This window comes from Ahaetulla prasina, chromosome 3, assembly GCF_028640845.1.
Source record: "Ahaetulla prasina isolate Xishuangbanna chromosome 3, ASM2864084v1, whole genome shotgun sequence".
In the NCBI taxonomy this organism is placed as follows: Eukaryota; Metazoa; Chordata; class Lepidosauria; order Squamata; family Colubridae; genus Ahaetulla; species Ahaetulla prasina.
Window position 1 is genome coordinate 44,614,772 of NC_080541.1, and position 20,974 is coordinate 44,635,745.

Here is a 20,974-nt window from a genome sequence, read left to right on the forward strand (position 1 = left end):
TCTTCATATTTCTTAGGGGTGACGGCAATAATCTGTTAAAGCAGCCCCTACACACCTGTCATGCAGAAGAGTTCGTTATTGTGACACAAATCTCTGCTTAAACCAGTGCAGTTTAAAGCCGTGTTCATTGCAAAGCAAACAAAAAAAAATCCTTGGTGGGAAGAGAGAGCTTAAAGTTGGAGCATTTTGCTTACTTTAGGAATTGAATTGAAGAAAAATGCAATGTTTAGACAAGGCGCGTTTTGCTAAGCATCTAATTAATATTATGACCGCCTGTACTTTGGTGGCTCGTGTCCATGCATCAGTTGTGTGGATTGCACACAAGCCTGAGGAAGACGCACTTGTGTGCCCCCACCTCCACACCCAAAGAGTCAGGGGTAGAAAGGGAGAGGAAGAACAACAGAAATCTGAATGGGGGGAAAACCATTCATAAGAAATATATGTAATGAAAAGACATTTAAACCAAAATACCTTGTTGTACCCTTTTACTGCGGACAAAAGAGCTGTGTTCTCATTTTAAAAGAACTGAAAAAAGGAGATACTGAAAGCAAGAAGATCTGATAGAGCGGAAAAAGTGTTCCGTTTGGCAGAGAATGGGGAAGGGAGAAAACCGGATTAACACCTGCATTGGAGAGGCTGGGCAATTGCTCCACACAAGGATAGAAACAACGCAAAAGGCAAAAATGAGAGAAGGAGTGGGGAGAGGGTCACAAACATTGAAATGGGGACTAGATTTTAAAAAAGACTGAACAAGGATTTAGCAGAATCCTAAATTAATGTGATAAATGGGAAATTAGTAAATACATATGGAGTTAATTGTATTTAATATTTCAATCATTTCAAATTATTCCATTAAATTATTTTCTGTTTTTATCCTGGATATATGGCTTCTTAGGAGAATAGTCTTCCAGGTGCCACTGAAATGTCAAACTATATCATAAGACAAAATAGCCCTTTTTAAAAAGACACAGTAATCTACTACAGTATAGTAGAAGTTGTAGTGGAAGAAAATGATACTGTTCTAGAAATTAGAAAAACAAGATTTTTTTCATGAAGAAAGTGGATACATAGATCTTATATGGAATTTTTATTCAAGTAATATATTGGTCAGCACAAAGTGAAATGCAGTATACAAAGTACATTTTGAATTGACTACCAAATATATCTACACATGTAATCAAGATTATATTACTGTACATTTTTCATTTTACAGGATTTGTTTTAGATTCCTTGTCCTACTAGCCATATAATGAAAAGCAAATGCTATGTTGTCAAATGGCTAATGAATATTGTATGACTTTAGGTTATCTAAAATGGAATACATTTGTCCTTGTATAGATTGTAGGTTTATATGTTTATTTAGACATCACTAAACTAGTCTTTGATATCCTGGTTTTTTTCCTGCTATATTTTTCTGCCATTCTTTCAAATTATTAACTTTCTAGCTTAATTATGTCCATGATTGTTTGGATGTAAAATCCAAGAAATGCATTAAGATTTTTTTTCTCAGTAAATATGCATCCCACAGGGCAATATCCATGATTGGATTTTCATTCATCAACTGGAAAGCTTGTTCTTTTCCATAAGCACTACTCAGTTCATATCCCATGCTGTACAACATAGTCTTTACTACAAAACTAAGCTCTGCTTGAAATATTTCAGTTAAACCATTCTCAAGACTGTTTCTATGTATATACAATGTAAGTTTTATAAAATGAGATTATTTGAATTCACTTTCCATGGAGTAGGATGTTTAGAGTTGGTTTTACCATTTCTGTGGAAATTCATATTGTTAACAGTTTGCTTCACTGTCCTTATTATAAAAAAAGATATAGCATTCCAAAGACTGGGGACAGATTTCCAGCCATTGTTAATCTCTCCTTGATTAAGCAAAAGTATAACAATAATTGATATGCAGAAATTAAATCCAAACTGCATGCACAAAATATTACTTTAAAGTTCAAATCTACCTAAATTTATTTGAAAATATATATCATTTAACCTTTAAGTATAATTCTGAGAGTTAGATTACAAGATGGTATCACAAGCCCAGATGTTGTATATAAATTATATTGGTTTTCAATTATTAGACGTATACGTGGTAAGTAAATAAGTTTATTGAAGTATAGATTTCTGGTTGTAGCGTATTTTGCAGTGAAAGAAACTTGAATATATCAAATCAAAATCTGATGTATCAATGAATCACATATTCATTGAACAAAAGTAGAGTCATGGACGTTTTAGTTGCTGAAGAGGAATATAGTAACTTTTCAATTATTTATACCTATAGCATACCTAAATTCAAATTAATTTATTCCCTAACTCTGGGTTTTTCATTTCCAAGATAGTAGCAGAACTGTGCAATAATCCTCCATGGACAAAACAAACCTATTAACATTACATATTGTTTTATACATGTATTCTCCGGGGAAAACAATCTACTGAAGGAATAGTAAGAAAAGCAATATTGCTTTTAAGAAAAATTATATAGGTGAAGAAGCACACTAAGATCAAAATAATTGTAACACTGCAGAGAAAAGTAAGGATGTCAGTCATTCTCAACACTTCTAGGACTTGAGAAGAAGCAGTACTATAACAACTTTAATAATTTTAAATTCACTAGGGACCACATGCAAGTACCCTGAATATTAGGGACTTTTTTTACATAGTATGAGAAGAGCATGTTGTGTGTCATATGTTTCTAGAAATATTGGAAGTACATGTATTTTAAAAATAGTTTGTTCCTACTATGTTTGTAGTATTCATGCATGCAACAACACAGTTTTGGAAACAATATTATGATAGAGCATCTTCTAAGAATTAGGGCTCAAGTCAATTTGATGGTACATAGTGGGCACAGTGTCCTAATGTCTTTCATATTCTAATGATACTTTACAATCCAGAAGTTGTCATTTGTACTCCTTCAAATTCTAAAAGCTGCTGATTTATGATTCTGTGCGATAGCTGCGATGACTGTCACCAATAAGCTGGGTTTTCTCAGTTGTATTTATTGGCTGAAGCAGAACTGGAGCTTCCCCATCTAAAACAGCAAGAATCAAGAATTATTTATTTATTTATTTATTTATTTATTTATTTATTTATTTATTTATTTATTTATTTATTTATTGCATTTGTATACCGCCCTTCTCCCGAAGGACTCAGGGCGGTTAACAGCCAATTTAAAAGATACAATAAATACACATTAAAAACAGACTAAATATTTATATAAATAGTGGCCAAAAATATTAAAAAACTAAATAATACAAAAAACTAAAACCCCACTTAAAATTACTTAATCAGGCTAGCTCGATGGAATAAAAGAGTTTTCAGCTCACGGTGAAAGGTCCGAAGGTCGGGGAGTTGGCGAAGCCCCGGAGGCAGCTCGTTCCAGAGGGCAGGAGCCCCCACAGAGAAGGTCCTACCCCTGGGAGCCACCAGTCGGCATTGTTTCACCGACGGCACCCCAAGGAGCCCTCCCTGTGGGAGCGCACAGGTCGGTGGGAGGCTGTTTGTGGCAGTAGGCGGTCCCGTAAATAGCCCGGTACTAAGCCATGGAGCGCTTTAAAGGTGGTAACCAACACCTTGAATTGCACCTGAAAGACCACCGGAAGCCAGTGCAGCCTGCGCAGAAGAGGTGTTATATGGGAGCCATGAGGTGCTCCCTCTATCTCCGATTTCCATTCTTATTAACAATCATAGGTAACAAGAAATTACTTCTTATTTGGCAATACACAACTATTCCTACATAACATGCAAACTACTGCTTTCCAAATACATTGGACTATAGCCCCCTTTATCCTCAGTTACCGTATTTATCCAGGGTTTTTTTCTAACACATTTTGGAGAGGGCACCAAGTTGGAGAAGATCACTCTTTATCCAGTTTCCCCTTAAATCAGCCATGCTTAAGTCTTACTAAAAAGATCTAACCATATGCTTACATTTCTCTGTTCAGTTGACAAGTGCTTTAACTACATATTATTGTTTATTTATTTATTTATTTATTTATTATTTAAATTTATATACCGCCCTATCTCCCAAAAGGACTCAGGGCGGTTTACAGGCATATAAAACATCAGTATACAAAATTAAAATAATCTTTAAAAAACTTATTCCAGTGCCCTATCATTTAAAATAGAAATATAAATATTAAAATCAGTTTAAAACCCCTATAAAATTTAAAATCTAAGCCAGTCCTGCACAGATGAATAAATGTGTCTTGAGCTCATGACGGAAGGTTGAAGGTCCGGAAGTTGGCGGAGTCCTGGGGAGCTCGTTCCAGAGGCGGGAGCCCCACAGAGAAGGCCCTTCCCCTGGGCGCCGCCAGACGACACTGCCTAGCTGACGGCACCCTGAGGAGTCCCTCTCTGTGAGAGCGCACGGGTCGGTGAGAGGTATCTGGTCGCAGTAGGCGGTCCCGTAAATAGCCCGGTACTAAGCCATGGAGCGCTTTAAAGGTGGTCACCAAAACCTTGAAGCGCACCGGAAGGCCACAGGTAGCCAGTGCAGCCTGCGCAGGATGGGTGTTATCACGGGAGCCACGAGGCTCCATCTATCACCCGCAGCCGCATTCTGGACTAACTGTAGCCTCCGGATGCCCTTCAAGGGAGCCCCATGTAGAGAGCGTTGCAGTAATCCAGGCGAGACGTCACGAGGGCGTGAGTGACCGTGCATAGGGCCTCCCGGTCCAGAAAGGCGCAACTGGCGCACCAGGCGAACCTGGTAGAACGCTCTCCTGGAGACGGCCGTCAAATGATCTTCTAGAGACAGCCGCTCATCCAGGAGGGCGCCTAAGTTGCGCACCTCTCCATCGGGGCCAGTGACTCGCCACCGATGGTCAGCCGCGGATTTAGCTGACTGTACCGGGATGCCGCATCCACAGCCACTCTGTCTTGGAGGATTGAGCTTGAGCCTGTTTCTCCCCATCCAGACCCGTCGGCCTCCAGACACCGGGACAGCACTTGATAACCGTTGGGGTGGTCCGTGTAGAAAAGTACAGCTGGGTGTCATCCGCATACAGCTGGTACTTCACACCGAAACCACTGATGGTCTCACCCAGCGGCTTCATGTAGATGTTAAACAGAAGGCGAGAGAATCGACCCCGCGGCACCCCACAAGTGAGGCGCCTCGGGGCCGACCTCTGCCCCCTGTCAACACCGACTGCGACCGGTCGGAGAGATAGGAGGAGAACCACCGATAAACGGTGCCTCCCACTCCCAATCCTCCAACCGCGCAGCAGGATACCATGGTCGATGGTATCGGAAGCCGCTGAGAGGTCTAATAGGACCAGGGCAGAGGAACAACCCCTATCCCTGGCCCTCCAGAGATCATCCACCAACGCGACCAAAGCCGTCTCCGTGCTGTAACCGGGCCGGAAACCGGACTGGAGCAGGTCTAGATAGACAGTTTCATCCAGGTGCAAGGAAACTGATATGCCACCATACTCTCTACAACCTTCGCGCGGGCGAAGGTTGAGACCGGACGATAATTACCTAAAACAGCCGGGTCCAGGGAAGGCTTCTTGAGGAGGGGCCTCACCACCGCCTCTTTCAAGGCGGCCGGAAAGACACCCTCCACCAAAGAAGCGCTCGTAATCGCCTGGAGCCAGCCTCGTGTCACCTCCTGCGTGGCCAGCACCAACCAGGAGGGCACGGGTCCAGTAAACATGTGGTGGCATTCAGCCTCCCCAACAACCTGTCCATGTCCTCGGGAGCGACAGGGTCAAACTCATCCCATACAATGTCACCAAGACCACCCTCAGCCGTCTCACCCGTATCACCGCAATCTTGGTCCAAACCATCCCGGTTGAACGATTTTATCGTATAGATACCCGTTAAACCCCTCAGCACGTCCCTGCAGCGGGTCATCCCGCTCCCCCTGGTGTAGGAGGGAGCGGGTCACCCGAAACAGGGCGGCTGGGCGGTTATCTGCCGATGCAATGAGGGAGGAGGCGTAGGTACGCCGCTTCCTCATTGCCACTAGGTAAGCCCTAGTATAGGACTTCACTAGTGTCCGATCAGCTTCTGAACGGCTAGACCTCCAAGAACTCTCTAGGCGTCTTCTCCGGCGCTTCATCCCTCTCAGCTCCTCGGAGAACCAAGGAGCTGGTTGGGGCCTGCGCCGGGGCAGGGGGCGCAAAGGCACGACCCGGTCTAAGGCCCCGCCGCGCCCGCTCCCAGGCCGCAACAAGTTCCTCAGCCGAGCCGTGTGCCAGACCCTCAGGAAATGGCCCAAGCTCCGTCCGGAACCCCTCCGGGTCCATCAGGCGCCTGGGACGGAACCAGCGTGTCGGCTCCGTCTCCCTGCGGTGGTGAATGGCGGTCAGAAAGTCCAGACGAAGAAGAGAGTGATCTGACCATGACAAAGGTTCAATGACTATTTCCTTTAAGTCCAGATCTCTCAACCACTGACCAGAGACAAAAATCAGGTCCAGAGTGCCACCCCCAACGTGAGTAGGGCCATCAATTACTTGGGTCAGGTCCAAGGCCGTCATGGAAGCCATGAACTCCCGAGCTACCGTCGATGACGAGCCGGACGATGGCAAGTTAAAGTCCCCCACGACTAAAAGTCTGGGGGTCTCAACTGCCACCCAGCAAGCACCTCCAGGAGCTCGGGCAGGGCAGCTGTCACGTAGCAAGGAGCCAGGTACGCGACCAGCAAGCCCATCTGACATCTATGACCCCATCTCACAAAGAGGGATTCGCACCCGGCAATCTGAGGTACAGTGGTCTCCCTCGGCTCTAGACTCTCTCTAATCACAACCGCCACCCCACCACCCCTACCCTGGCCCCTCGGCTGATGAAATGCTCGGAAACCCGGTGGGCACATCTGAACAAGGGGCACGCCCCCTTCTGGGCCCAACCAGGTCTCCGTAACGCCCATAAGGTCCGCGGCACCCCCCTGAATGAGATCGTGAATTAGGGGGGCCTTATTGGCCACGGACCGTGCATTGCATAACATCAGCCGAAGGCCAGGGCCCTGAGGATCCTGACCATCCGGGGAACGGGAGAAGTTTGAGGGCTCGGGGCGCGCGGTCGCCTGTAAGCATCGAGCGCACACCCCCCTAACACGATATGAGCCCCCACTTCCGCCATATCTGCCCCTCCCCCTTACCGTGGAAATAGCACCACCCTCGACCAATGGAACACCGACTCCCCCCATGACCCTCGGACCCACCAACCCCCCGCCACGAGCAAGTGCAGGAACTGGACTCCCCCCCGACGGGTTACCCCCAACACCCACCCTTTCCCTCCCAGCCCCCAACCCAAGCCCGTCGGTTTCCCTCCCACCCCCCTTAAAATCCCCTTTAAAATTCCCCTTAAAAAATCTATTAAAACAGCCAATTAAAAAACCCCTAAGCCTCCTATTTTTTGCTTGCCACCTCTCGGGGCTCCCAAGCCCCTCCTCAAAGTGGGCCTCGATAATCTGGAGGCCAGACCCATGAGGGGCATCTCGCAGGGCAAGAAGGTCAGCCGCGGTAAATGTTCGCATCACTGAGACGGTCCGGGCAAGGCCCATCCTGGGCTGGTCAAGTTGGCAACAAAAGTCATAACAGATGATAAAATGACCATGACCAGTCTGTCCTGATGGGAAATAGTTCGAGATAATCCATGTGCGGTAGATGACAAAACCGCTGACTCAGTCAGTTCGCCACCCCATACAAACGACCTGGGGTGGGCTAAGGAAGAAGGGGAGCGGAACGATGGTAAAGATGTTATAAAGATGGTAAACAGTGGAGGGGTGTCCGCTGGACCCGCGGGCCTTCCTCCGGCGCTGCCACATATCCGCGCCGCTAGGGCAAGGTCTCAGCCACCCTGGGCCTATCGGGCAATCCGCCACTTCAAAGCACCGGGGCAGGCCACCGCCGCCCACCACCTCCGCCAGTCCATCGCCACCGGAAACGTCCCCATCGCCACCGCGAGCCGGCCACTGGAGCTCCCCCAGATGAGAGGGGGACACCCGTCGCCGAATCCGCCAGCAGACCCAGGGCTCACTGGTGCCAACGCCCGACGGAGAGGGAAGGGCCAGGCCGCCGCCCTCGCCACCGCAGGTTCAAAGAGGCCGATGGAGCCCGGGCGGCCCTCCAGATCTTCATTGGGGCGCAACCCCTCCGGGGCTCCTCCCATCGCCACCGGAGACGCCCAAAGCTCCAAACCCAACTTCCACTAGCCAGGTCTTCCAGGCAGGGGTCCAGGGGGCGCTGCCAACGCCCCCCTACCCCCCGCCGCCGCCGCCGCCGCCGCCGCCAAACCGCCGAAAAGGCTGGCGGTGGCTCGGCAGGCCGCTAGGCTAGGCTAGGCCGCCAGGATTACCTCCGTAGCTCCGCCGTGACTCCGGGGCTTCTCCCGACGCCCCGCGGAGTCGCACAGCGCCCAGCCACCCTATTTACGGGTGGCTGGATCTTCCTCCATCAGGGCGGGGGGCCTATGGTGGTATCAAGGCCCCCCCCAGACCCAAAAAGAGCCCGGAAAGGCCCGTCGCCGCGCCCCCGATCAGCAGGGCGGCGCCATCTTGGACATGCGCAGAAGAAGCATTTTCAAATGCTTGTGAAAATGTATCTAGTTTTAAGAAGTGAAAAGCTTTCAGAGCTAGAATTCTTATTTTTCTATGAAAGATCACTTTCTTGTTTCCTGTCCAATCCCATTTCCAGCATTCTTTAATTCCTTTTGTACTTTCTTTGTTCCTACCCAGTGGTGGGTTTCAATTTTTTTTACTACCAGTTCTGTGGGTGTGGCTTGGTGGGTGTGGCATGGCTTGTGGACGTGGCTTGGTGGGCATGGTAGGGGAAGGATACTGTAAAATCTCCGTTCCCTCCCCACTCCAGGGGAAGGTTATTGCAAAATCCCCATTTCCTCCTGATCAGCTGGGACTTGGGAGGCAGAGAATAGATGGGGGTGGGGCCAGCCAGAATTTTTACTACTGGTTCTCGGAACTACTCAAAATTTCTGTTACCGGTTCTCCAGAACTGGTCAGAACCTGCTGAAACCCACCTCTGTTCCTACCCAACTCAATTAGCATATTCTGATCCTCTTTCAAAATCCTATGCTCCAAAGTACAGGAAAATCCTTCAGCCTACTAAATATTATTACATAATTGCACTACCTCCAGATTGGCTATATGCTTATTTTCACAGAAGATGAAGTACTTATTTTCACAGAAGATGAAGTACTGTTATCTAAAATAACAATATAGAACTAGGCGGAATAGGCAAGGTTTGAGAGCACTAAATACAAGGAATTTCACAATTATGGTTTGAGTCCACCTGGTAAAAAGTATACCTATCTAAAAGAAAGCTATTCCTGGGAATTCAAAAGGATTTGAACTTGGACATTTAAGAGTGGAATATGCATTTATGATGTGCTCCAGTCTAACTAGAACTATTGAATTTCTTTGCCAAAACAACAATGGCACAGATTCCCAGTTTTGTCTGAGAAACAGGAAAATTGTAGTTCGACCCGCAAAATACAGTTAATGCAGTTTAAAAACAGTGACAGATTTCTTTGCCATTCCCCCAAATCCTGACTGTTTCCGTTTTACTTCATTTTCCTAAGAACTATTGCCTTTATCATCCCAAAAATATTATGCCAGTCTCTTTGAAATCCTATGTTTCTCAGCTCTAGTCTAGGAAGATTTAGTAATAAAATAAAATTGCCATCTGGGCTTCATTTGTTTTAACTCAGATGCCATATGAGGCATTTAAAATTCTTTAGAAATGTATACATGCATAAAACATGGGTGCATATTGTCAGTGGACAGTTTGCACATTCAAGAAATAATCCTATGATAAAGAACAGATTTTCAACTGCCCTGCAAAGAGTTCAATATTTCAATCAAGATTATTGTTTCAGCTACCATACAATTTGCAGTGGATAAAATTCATTTTCTTTCAATTGTTTTTTCAGTTGAAATGACACATCCCTCCTCAAAGCATATTGGCTATTATATATTCACAAGAGTTGACAAAATTGATTTTCCAGAATAAAAATCACCAACATTTTTCACCATGCCTAACTAAATAGCTTGAATAGATTTGCATCAGTAGTGAGTTTCAATTTCGGTTGCTACTGGTTTGCTTGCGGGCACGCGCACACGCAGAGACGTGTGGCGGGCATGCGCCTGTGCAGAGATGTCCGGGTGGGTGGGCGGAGCCTCCTGTTGCCGCCACTATCAGTTCACCCAATCCGGAGCAAACTGGTAGCAGCCTACCACTGATTTGCATCTAGGTGTTCCTCCAGGGTTCAAAATGTATTAGAGTATGTGGTACAGTTCAGAAAGTCCTTGACTTACAACCATTATTTAATGGCCATTCTAAGTTATAACAGCACCGAACAAAATTACCCATGATCGGTTTTCTTAAGTGTGACTGTTGCAGCATCCCCATGGTCACATATGATCAAAATTTGGAGGCTTGGCAACTCTTTCATATTTATGACGATTGCAGTGTCCTGGGGTCATGTAATCATAAAATGGGCCACAACTCACTTAACAACTGTCTTGCTTAACAACAGAAATGTTGGGCTCAATTGTGATTGTGAGTCAGGGACTACCAATACACAAATCCTGAGGTTCACTTGATGGAAGTGCTAACCAGAAACTGAACGTTTTTTTTAAAGGGCTTTTTGTGTTTTGCTGGTGTTTGTTGGGTTAGGAGATCAGACATCTGAAATTTTACTCTTTTTTAAAGGTTCATTGCTGATTTCAGAATCTATTTATGAATAGGATTTTTTTTTTAAATGTCGTGTTCTATTTATCATGTTTCTTATCCAAATGCTCTTCCTTCTAAACCTCACATTAGCATTATAAAGGAAACATTATTAATTTATCAGTTTTCTGCTCTGCTTTATCATTTGAAACAATTCTGAATCTCCTGTTTCCTTTGCAGTGAAGCTAGTAAAATTCAGTAGTATAAAAATTAAAGTGTTTTCCTGTAAACCCTGTAAGACCCTGACTTATATTTTTTGAACTCCAAAATAAGCGCTTGGCCTTATTTTTTGGGCGGTCTTATTATTTTGGGGCACGTGGAGCAAGATGAGGCTCCTCTTGCTGTCTTACCTGATTTCTAGCTCTGCATTTAGATATTTTTGGGGAGGGCTTATCTTCAGTGGGAGGCGCATGTCCTCAAAAGCCCCATTGGGCTTATTATCAGGGGATGTCTTATCATCAGGGGATGTCTTATTTTTGGGGAAACAGGGAATGCTGCACATTTTAAAGCTGATAGTTGCTATTCTTTTAACATTATAAGTAAGAAGGCAGTAAAATGGAACTCAATTCTTAAATAGCCAAGAATATAATGTGTGGAGCAAGAATAGGAACTGGGGAGACAGCATCCCGAAGTAAAGCTGAAATAAGATCATAATGCAATTCCGTTTAGCACTGCTTCATTTAACACCAAGTTGCTGATCCTAATTTGGTCACTAAACAAGGGCTACCTGAATGTCAAACAGCCTCAAACAACATAATATCTAAACCCAACACAAGTTTCAGAATTGCTGCCTAGTTAAAACCTTCCACTCATTGCTGTAATGGCTCATTGTCCTGTTTATGCTCAGTGAGTCAGAGAAGAAAAATTTGACACTGGAAGAAAACTTTTAGTGTGCCTTTCTAGTGGTCAAGTCCTCTCCTCAAGTCTGGTTAGTGGCTTTCTATTCTTATTTTCCTAGCAGTAAGAAATCAAGCATTTAATTTATATAATTTAATAGCTGATTTCTTTGTGTGAGAAGCTAGTCAGATTATTATGTTTTTTAATTATTTCATATATTTACTACTACTAGTAAATACACACACACACAGGTCATGGTGCCTGTCTTCTGGAAAAATACCCCCCCCAATTCATTTTGACTCCAACTTAGTCCTATTTAAATGAACCTTTAAAACTTGGTTCTGTATCAGAGAAGTTGAAAGATGCCAGTGTGATATTTTTCCAGACTTTCTCTTGATGACAATTCTTTGTTTTTACTGGTTTTTAATAATAATAATAATAACAACAGAGTTGGAAGGGACCTTGGAGGCCTTCTAATCCAACCCCCTGCCCAGGCAGGAAACCTTACACCATCTCAGACAGATGGTTATCCAATATTTTCTTAAAAATTTCCAGTGTTGGAGCATTTACAACTTCTGCAGGCAAGTCATTCCACTTATTAATTGTTCTAACTGTCAGAAAATTTCTCCTTAGTTCTAAGTTGCTTCTTTCCTTGATCAGTTTCCACCCATTGCTTCTTGTTCTACCCTCAGGTGCTTTGGAGAACAGCCCGACTCCCTCTTCTTTGTGGCAACCCCTGAGATATTGGAACACTGCTATCATGTCTACCCTAGTCCTTCTTTTTATTAAACTAGACATACCCAGTTCCTGCAACCGTTCTGTTGCTTTTGTGAGCTGTAGAGTTGTACCAAACTTGAGTGGTCTATAAATCTCTTAAACACACACACACACACGTAATAGACACACATTCAAAAATATACCATATATGTTTATAAGCTTTATTTATTTATTAAATGTATTTATCGCCCATCTTGCTATCATAGGATTCTGGGTGGCATATGGCTATTTTTTTTATGTAAATCAGACTCTTCCTTTCCATTGCTATACTTCTTCACTCTACTTCATTTTACACTGAAAATGATATTCTTCTCATTTCAGTGCTCTATAATCCAGTAGTTGTAACTTGTATCCTACAAATTAACTAATCACATAAATCAGGATATTAACCAATTACCACCTTCTGAGCATTTAAAATAACCTGCATTGCAGATTGAGAGGAATTCAATTAACACTTCTTTGTATAGGTTGTACTTTTTCAAATTAAGATCCCCAAAACTGAGCAGCTGGAATAAAGACCTTGGGTACTCTTTTGAGAAAGTAAGAGAGGTTTTCTTTCTTTCTTTCTTTTTTTGTTAAATAGTATAATCCATAATTCTACGATCATAGTTACCTTTTTCCATGTCTGTCTTGATTTGCTCTTCCAGATCTTCAGGAGACATGCAGAACTCTTGCTCTTCTGCCGTGGGCTTGGGTTTGCATTTTCCACAACAGCAATTGAAACAGCAGCACAGGCAGCAACAACAATAGCACCCAGTCAAAAGACCACAAAGGGTGAACAGACCCTTAGAGAAGCAGAAAAGAGGAAGAAACATATTGAGAGAGATCAGAATAGAGAAATAAATGCCTTTCTGGTTTGATTTAGGAAATGTATGAGTTGACCACAAAGATTTTAAAGGAGTCTTCCAGGGTTGACCAAAAAGTGTTGATACCCAAGAAACTATATGGGCATTGACCTGCACTGTTGCTGAAAGAAAGTCAATGGCTTTGACATCAGTGACTTGCTTGACCTTGCTTCTGGTGTGTGTGTGTGTGTGTGTGTGTGTGTGTGTGTGTGTGTGTGTGTGTAACACTACTGCCAACAGGGTAGAGGCCATCCGAAACTCGGAGAGATGCTGTTCCATAAGAGAGAAGGCATCCTTCTTACAGCCAACCAAATGACACTGCTTTACTGATGTGATCCAGAGCATTCCTAGTCTGCTTGATTTGGTGAGCAGACAAAAACTATTGGGAAGAAGCAACAAGTAATTTTGCTCCATGCCATTAAAGATGTCAACCAGCACTTTAAATTGCCCTTAGAAACTTGCTGGGAGCCAATGTAGCTCATATAGCAGTGGCGTTATGTGATGTTCCATGCAACACCCAATACCGCAACTGAAACTTCCAAATGTACTTACATAGTCTATAATTGGGAGTAACTATGGCATGAGATACTGTGAGCAGTCCCTCTTAATTTAGACATTGCTACAACTTTAAGCAATGTCTAAATTAAGTAGGGACACGGTGGCTCAGTGGCTAGGACGTTGAGTTTATCAATCGAAAGGTTGGCAGCTCGGCGGTTCGAATCCCTAGTGCTGCCGTGTAACAGGGTGAGCTCCCGTTACTTGTCCCAGCTTCTGCCAACCTAGCAGTTTCAAAAGCACATAAAAATGCAAGTAGAAAAAATAAGGACCACCTTTGGTGGGAAGGTAACAGCGTTCCGTGCACCTTTGGCATTGAGTCATGCTGGCCACATGACCATGGAGACATCTTCGGACAGCGCTGGCTCTTCGGTTTTGAAACAGATATGAGCACCGCCCTAGAGTCGGCATTGACTAGCACATATGTGCGAGGGGAACCTTTACCTTTACAACTTGTGCATAAGATACAATTGTGCAAAGGTCTTCCCTCTCACAATTGCCACGTGTTGAAGTAGGAGCCACACATCCAGGACGACCCCCAAACTGTGCCCAGATTGTGGGAGGAACATAATACCATTTACTGCTAATGATGGAGATCCACCAGATATGGGGGACTTACAGCTACTTAAGGTTTTGCCAGCGCTGAGTCAGAACTGGCTCTTCCCCATCAATATCTGCATGGCTTAGAGGCATTACGAAAGTACCTCAGTGATATTTCTGCAACAGAGTTGTAAACGCTTGGAACTCATTACCAGGCTCTATAATCTCTACTCAAAATCCCAAAATCTTCAACCAAAAACTGTCTACTATTGACCTCACCCCATTCCTAAGAGGACAATAAGGGGCGTGCATAAGAGCACAAATGTGCCTACCGTTCCTGTCCTATTGTTCCCTTTCATTATAACAAATTAACATAGTTGTTGCATACTTTTGCTTATATATATATATATATATTTCTTTTATAATGTGTTGATTTTCTTATATTGATGTTTGTGTATACTGTTGTGACAAAATGACATTAAAAAAAATCACTTGTGCAACCAAGGACAGAGATGTATGCTGAGTAGTGATGTACTTCACCTTTTGCTAATGAATGACCTTGGCCAATGGTTTCATGTAAATATTAAAGAGGAATAAATCAATGGCCTATGGCTAGATTCCCCCCCCCCACAATTTTGACTGGAACCAGCAATATATGAAGAAGAACCACCAACAATTGTGTCCCCTTCTCCGTACTGTCTCAGCTGGTCCAAAAGAATATAAAAATCAATTATATTGAAATTGAAATTGAAAGATCAAGAAGGAACAGGGTGGATACACCATACACCTTATTCTGAGACTGCCAGAGGTCACCCATAAGCACAAACACAGTATATATTTTGGCCTGAAGCTTAACTGCAGTGGGTCCAAATAATCAACTGCTTCCAACTTCTTTGAAGTTGTAAACCTGCCACCTTCTCAAGAAACTTGAGGGAAGATTAGAAATTGAACAGAAATTGTCCAGTATGGCCATGAATTTTGAAGCCATTTCCAACTCAGGATCAAGTGAAGGCAGGGCCTGATGAATTCTCCTTCAGCCCAGCTGCAGAGTCAGGCAGCTCAGGCAGAAGAGTATTGTATAGCAGGAATGTATGTACACAAGCAAGAATTGGTACTTTCTCTCCCTAGAACTTCATGTTCAAATCATGAATGAGGAACTTTAATTTTAATTCTCCTATACACAATTACTGTTTTAATCACTTTTTTTGGTTTTACAGATTTCAAATGCACCCAATACATACCAGAAACCTGGCTGGAGAGAACTAAAAACCCCAACCTTTCTTTGTGTGTGGAGTGGGAGTTTGTTATTTCAGGTGTTGTGATGCTTAGGTGGGCAAGGATTGGTTGAATGACCTTTTTTATACTCTCCTGCAGGGAGTAATGATTAGTCATGTGTTCTTAACATCTCAACATCTGCAGAAATGAAGACAGTTGAGTAATTTTTTTTGTAGAGCTCAGAAATGAATGTGCAAGTGCTGCAAGTCACACCCAGGAGAGCCATACTATAACCTTAGATCATAGAAATGAAATATAAAAATATAGTATTTTATAAACTCACCCTTATTCAAAATAGCAAGTCTTGACTGTCTATGTTCTAGCTAAATTAATAATATTGTCTTATCCAAAGGCTCTTATAACTAGAAATAGCAGTGAGAATAACACATAAGGTGTGAAATCTGGCACTTCTGGGATGCCTGAGGCCTAATATGTTTGGTCATACTGTGATGGAAATGCTAATGTGTGTGATAGGTATAAATGCTAAATCTTTACAATTACATAACAAACAAGATGAGTAAGATTTTCAGTGTCATCCGAATTGCAAGATCCATTTTTCCTGGGTCAATCCATTATGTTTTGTTCCAGAAAGGCCTCCTCAAATCTTCTACTTCCTTTTTCCAGCCCTTTTACAAGGTATTTAAGGTGTACCATAATGATAAATAGTGTTACGTATTACTACTGCTTACGCATACACTACGCCATATGTATCCCAAAATAGGGATAGGTTTGTACTTTAATAACTGATTATCTGGTTGTCATACCAAGAAGACTTTTCTCTTTGAAAAATGAGTCATTTTCATTTAGTCATTTCTGAGAGGAAAGTCAGAAATTAACCTGGAGCTTTAGCTTCAGATATAATTAATGTCTTCATGCAATTAAACGTGTAAGCAGAATATTTAATTAGCAAATAAAAGAGACAGGGATATATCATTTAATAAGCACTTTACCAGAAGTATGGAGATAAAACAGCCATGTCATTAAAATTCCTGAGACTAAAACCTTTCCTAGATTAACTGATCTAGAATTCTGCAACGCTTAAGTGCAAATTCTGTGAAAGCTGTAACAGAAAGGCTAAAACAGATTATAACAAACCAATGACTGTGTGTTTCAGTCTCTGGTCTACCAGGTTTGCAGTTAAATACTTACTTTTGCCCACCAACTAGAAAGCATGAAATATGTATTGACATTTTCTTCACCGAACTGTTCAGCGATGTACAGCCCTAATGATCCATATTGGTCATATATATTTCTTTTGGACACATCTGTTAATATTGCATGAGCATTGTTAATTTCTTTAAATTTTTCTGCAGCCTCTGGGTTATCTGGGTTCTTATCAGGATGATATTTCAGGGCCAATTTCCTTTGATAGAAAAGGTGAAGGGAAAAAAAAGAGATGAAGATAACGTTAGAAACAAGACAATGTCTTTCTTGAGAAGAATGTATAAATCACCTAATGTTAGATTTAGATGCCTTGTAAACAGAGGAAAAAATATCTTCATGGTGTTACTTTGTACATGGAATAATTGTTCAGTATCCTAGCTGACATTTTTGCTCGTTTTAATTTTTAAAAAATTTCTAATGTCCATACTGTCATTTATTTTTAGTGGGTCTTGATAAAATCACAAGCCCATCTCATTCTTCTATTCCAAAATTCCATTTGGCATTGTAAAGATAACCCAAGGTTGGAGAAGGAAATGATTATATTTTTAAAAATATAGTATTAATAAAACCAAATTCTGCTCTGGAATTTTATTCCTTATGGAAAACAGCATTGACATATTTCATCTCTAAACATAATAACTTTGCTCTTTTATTTTGTCTGACCCTAACAATGCATTTTTCAACCATTATAACAGATATTTTCTAGATTCTGTTGCAGACCAAAACAAACTGAAAGCATGGGTGTAACAAGTTGTTCCTACAGCCTTTCAGAACTTTCAATGGCATAGAAAATTAGTTATGCAAATGAAGTAATTTTTGATGTTAAAATTCTTATAAGTCTCCTTCTTAAAGAAAATATGGCATTTTTTATATTAATGACATTACAAATATTTTGTATACGATATCACCGAGAGAAAAAGAATGGAAATGGAAATGGGCTGGCCACATAGCAAGAAGAACTGATGGCAGATGGACCAAAGCAGTCATAGAATGGATCCCATTTGATAAAAAGCATCCATGAAAGAGACCTAAAACAAGATGGCTTGATGACATCAGCAAGTATTCCGGGCCCAATTGGCAAAAGAAAGCTCAGGGCCGTATTGGTTGGAAACATGCAGAAGAGGCCTTCATCCTGTAGTGGATGGACTATAACTAAAATGATGATGATGATGTTGATATCAATATGCCCACAGTTAACAAAGGTGACCAGATAGGCAGTTTAATTACTGACACTTTACTGTTGCTCAGAAGACTTAAATAGCTTAAGTGTGTTCACTTGTAGACTAGATATTATTATTGTTACACAAAATTTTTAAAAAACCACATAGTACTGCTCTAGATAGAATGCTTAACAGAACTTGGAACTCATAGAAAGCAGCAAGAAAGTTAAGGGATAAAACAGGAAGGCTACAGAAGAGTTTATTGAGTTGGGGAGGAGAGGCATGAAAAAAACACTCAGAGTAAGTGCACTAGGTATTAGTTATGTAGAAGAATCACTCTGGGAAGTTTTTTAAATCAATGACAATGCTACTTCACTAGTCCATTTCTGAATGGACATAATCATTCCTATTGGGCTCCTTTCAAATTGTTAAATACATCAGGAATGAAAAGCCTTAGAATGTCAAAATCCAGAATTTGAAGAATTTGAATGATGATGATGATGAGGAAGAAGATGATGATAATGATGATGATAATAATAATAATAATAATAATAATAATAATAATAATAATAATAATAATAATAGTAATTCTGTATTGACCAAGTGTGTTTAGACACACAAGGAATTTGTGTCTGGTGCATAGGCTGTCAGTGTACATACAATAGCGATAGATCATTATTATAGTCATTGTAAAAATACATTGTCATTAGTTTATGAATCTTCAGGTTTCCTGGATCACTTCTTGATTAGTTTTATATAGTAGTGGGCAACCATTAGATAATCGGTGGAGGGAATGGCATTTAATGGTTTTCTGAGCAATGAAGGCAAAGCAATAAGGCAAAGTGTATGGAACTGTATCTTGCATTCAAAAGGACCAGGATGTTCTACTGGAGCAGTGTAGGTAGAGATGGGGAGTGGGGCGGCTGGATTATTTTTAAAGTTTGGATTTTAGATCTACAGTTCAGATTGTTCATGGCCCCATCTCAAAATAAAAGGAAGCTATACCCTGCAAGGCAGATGGATGGGATCCAGGGCTCATGAAAAAGAGTTTCACTGTTGGCATGGGGCCCTATAATTGGAAGTTGTTCACCCAAGTTACTTGTGCTACTGAGAGGAAGTAGGGAATAGAAAAGTAGTATGTGGGATTCTGGACATTTATACAAATTAGTTGTTTCCTTTGTGGATCTTGTGTGGGCCAATCTGCCCTAGCAGTGTTCTCTAACTCAAAGCAGGTCAAGTCTTAATTGGAAAATATGTTAACTCTTTTGCAGATAAAATGATATCAAAATGAAAAAGAAGCATCATGTAGTGATACCACGTTTATGACATTTAAAACATAGATGGTTATGTTCTGGCAAGCACCAAGCTAACTAATAACAATAGGAAATTTGAAGTCAGGTATTCTATGATTATTATACTGCATTGTCAAGTGCTTACTTCAGCAGCAGGTTTTTAGATTCATGAAGCAAATTAACATAAGTTAAAGGATCGTTTAAATGAAATCCAAGAGTCTGACTCATCATTTTGTCTTGCAAGTATTTACAACAATTCCATTAAGTGTGAATCCCTTTGATATTTCCACTTTATTCAGAAGCAGCCTTTGTTTTTACCATAATTGCTAATAAAGATGGATAAAACACCACTGTCAGTTTTGCCATAGATTGTTATGTAAATTATCACTATTCATGTACAGGGCAAAATGAAATTCAGTTCACTTTGCATTCTTCCCTGACAACTCTCCCCTTGTGGGATTAGAGAAACTTTTTCTTCTCTTCCACATGGAAAAACAACATTGAGCATTCAGATATGGTCACCAGTTTCAAGGATACATCTGATTGGTAGCCAGCAAGGAAAACCAATAGCCATTATTGGAGTTCTAAATTTTCAGAAACTGCTCTGTTAATACCCAGACAAAGCAACGAAAAACCCTGAAGATGCCATAAGATTTCATTTTTGGACATATACAGTATATGCTGTTTTAATGCAGCGGAGGATTATAGAACAGGTGTGAAATCCAGCAGGTTCTGACAGGTTCTGGAGAACCAGTAGCGGAAATTTCGAGCAGTTTGCAGAACCGGCAGCAGAAATTTTCAGCAGTTTGCAGAACCGGCAGCGGAAATTTTGAGTAGTTCGGAGAACCAGCAAATCCCACCTCTGGCTGGCCCCAGAGTGAGATGGGAATGGAGATTTTGTAATATCCTTCCCCCAGGAGTGGGGAGGGAATGGGGATTTTGCAGTATCCTTCCCCTGGAATGGGGTGGAAATGGAGATTTTGCAGTATCCTTCCCCTGCCATGCCCACCAAGCCACGCCCACCAAGCCATGCCCACAGAACCGGTAGTAAAAAAAATTGGATTTCACCACTGTTATAGAGGTTGTATTATTAAGAAATGGCACCAGGTTGTGTTTTACGCCAAGAAGCCTGTGTAGTGTCTTGAGGGAATGGATTACTTGCACACAGAATCATGGAGAGTAAGGGTTAGAAGTGACCTGGAGATAATTTTGACCAATGGAGTAACCCATTGCTACAGTATCCCTAACATAATTTATTCAGTCTCTACTTAAACATCTGCATCCTGGAGCAGCCCTATGCATTCCACATTTTTCCCCCTCTTCCTGATCTTTATCTCCTAGCTTGCTATCCTCAGGATATGCTGCATTTTATTTATGCCCTTCCGAAAATGCAGTACCTGCATCCAGTTTTTTTTTTAAAAAAAACCTCATTTAGGCTTAATGTAGTGATATATTTGATGAATCAGACTAAGCCAATGGTCTGATTGCCACATTGTGTTGCACTGTAAACTACCCAATATCCCACTTCGGTTTATTGAGAGCAGTGAAAAGAAAATATTTTGGAGCCATGCTTTTAACAGTGGACCTTGCATTTGGCTGGTGTCCTGTGATTTTATGTTATATGTATATTACAGCTAGTCATTCTGAAGATGAAGAACTGGTACTAAAGAATTCTTGGTTTTTTAAAATCCTTCCTAGTGCTTTCTATCTATTTATTTTTGGTGCAAAATATTTTTAGGTTCAAACCATTTAAAGTTTAAATTTTTAAATGGTTTGAAACCTATATCCTTGGGTTATTACTTATACCAAACAAAATATTGGTATAATTA

At 41.8% G+C, this 20,974-nt stretch overlaps 1 protein-coding gene across 1 annotated transcript in view; it reads right to left on the reverse strand.

Annotated features, from left to right (window-relative positions):
- Positions 1 to 2,945: 2,945 nt before the first annotated feature.
- DNAJC5B (DnaJ heat shock protein family (Hsp40) member C5 beta) overlaps positions 2,946 to 20,974 on the reverse strand; it is a 36,650-nt gene continuing 18,621 nt past the window's right edge. Inside the window, exons 3-5 of the mRNA XM_058176886.1 lie at positions 16,679 to 16,892; positions 12,928 to 13,099; positions 2,946 to 3,040 (exon numbers count right to left, since the gene is read on the reverse strand). Coding sequence (XP_058032869.1) covers positions 2,946 to 3,040; positions 12,928 to 13,099; positions 16,679 to 16,892 — 481 coding nt within the window. The remainder of the gene's footprint in view (positions 3,041 to 12,927; positions 13,100 to 16,678; positions 16,893 to 20,974) is intronic.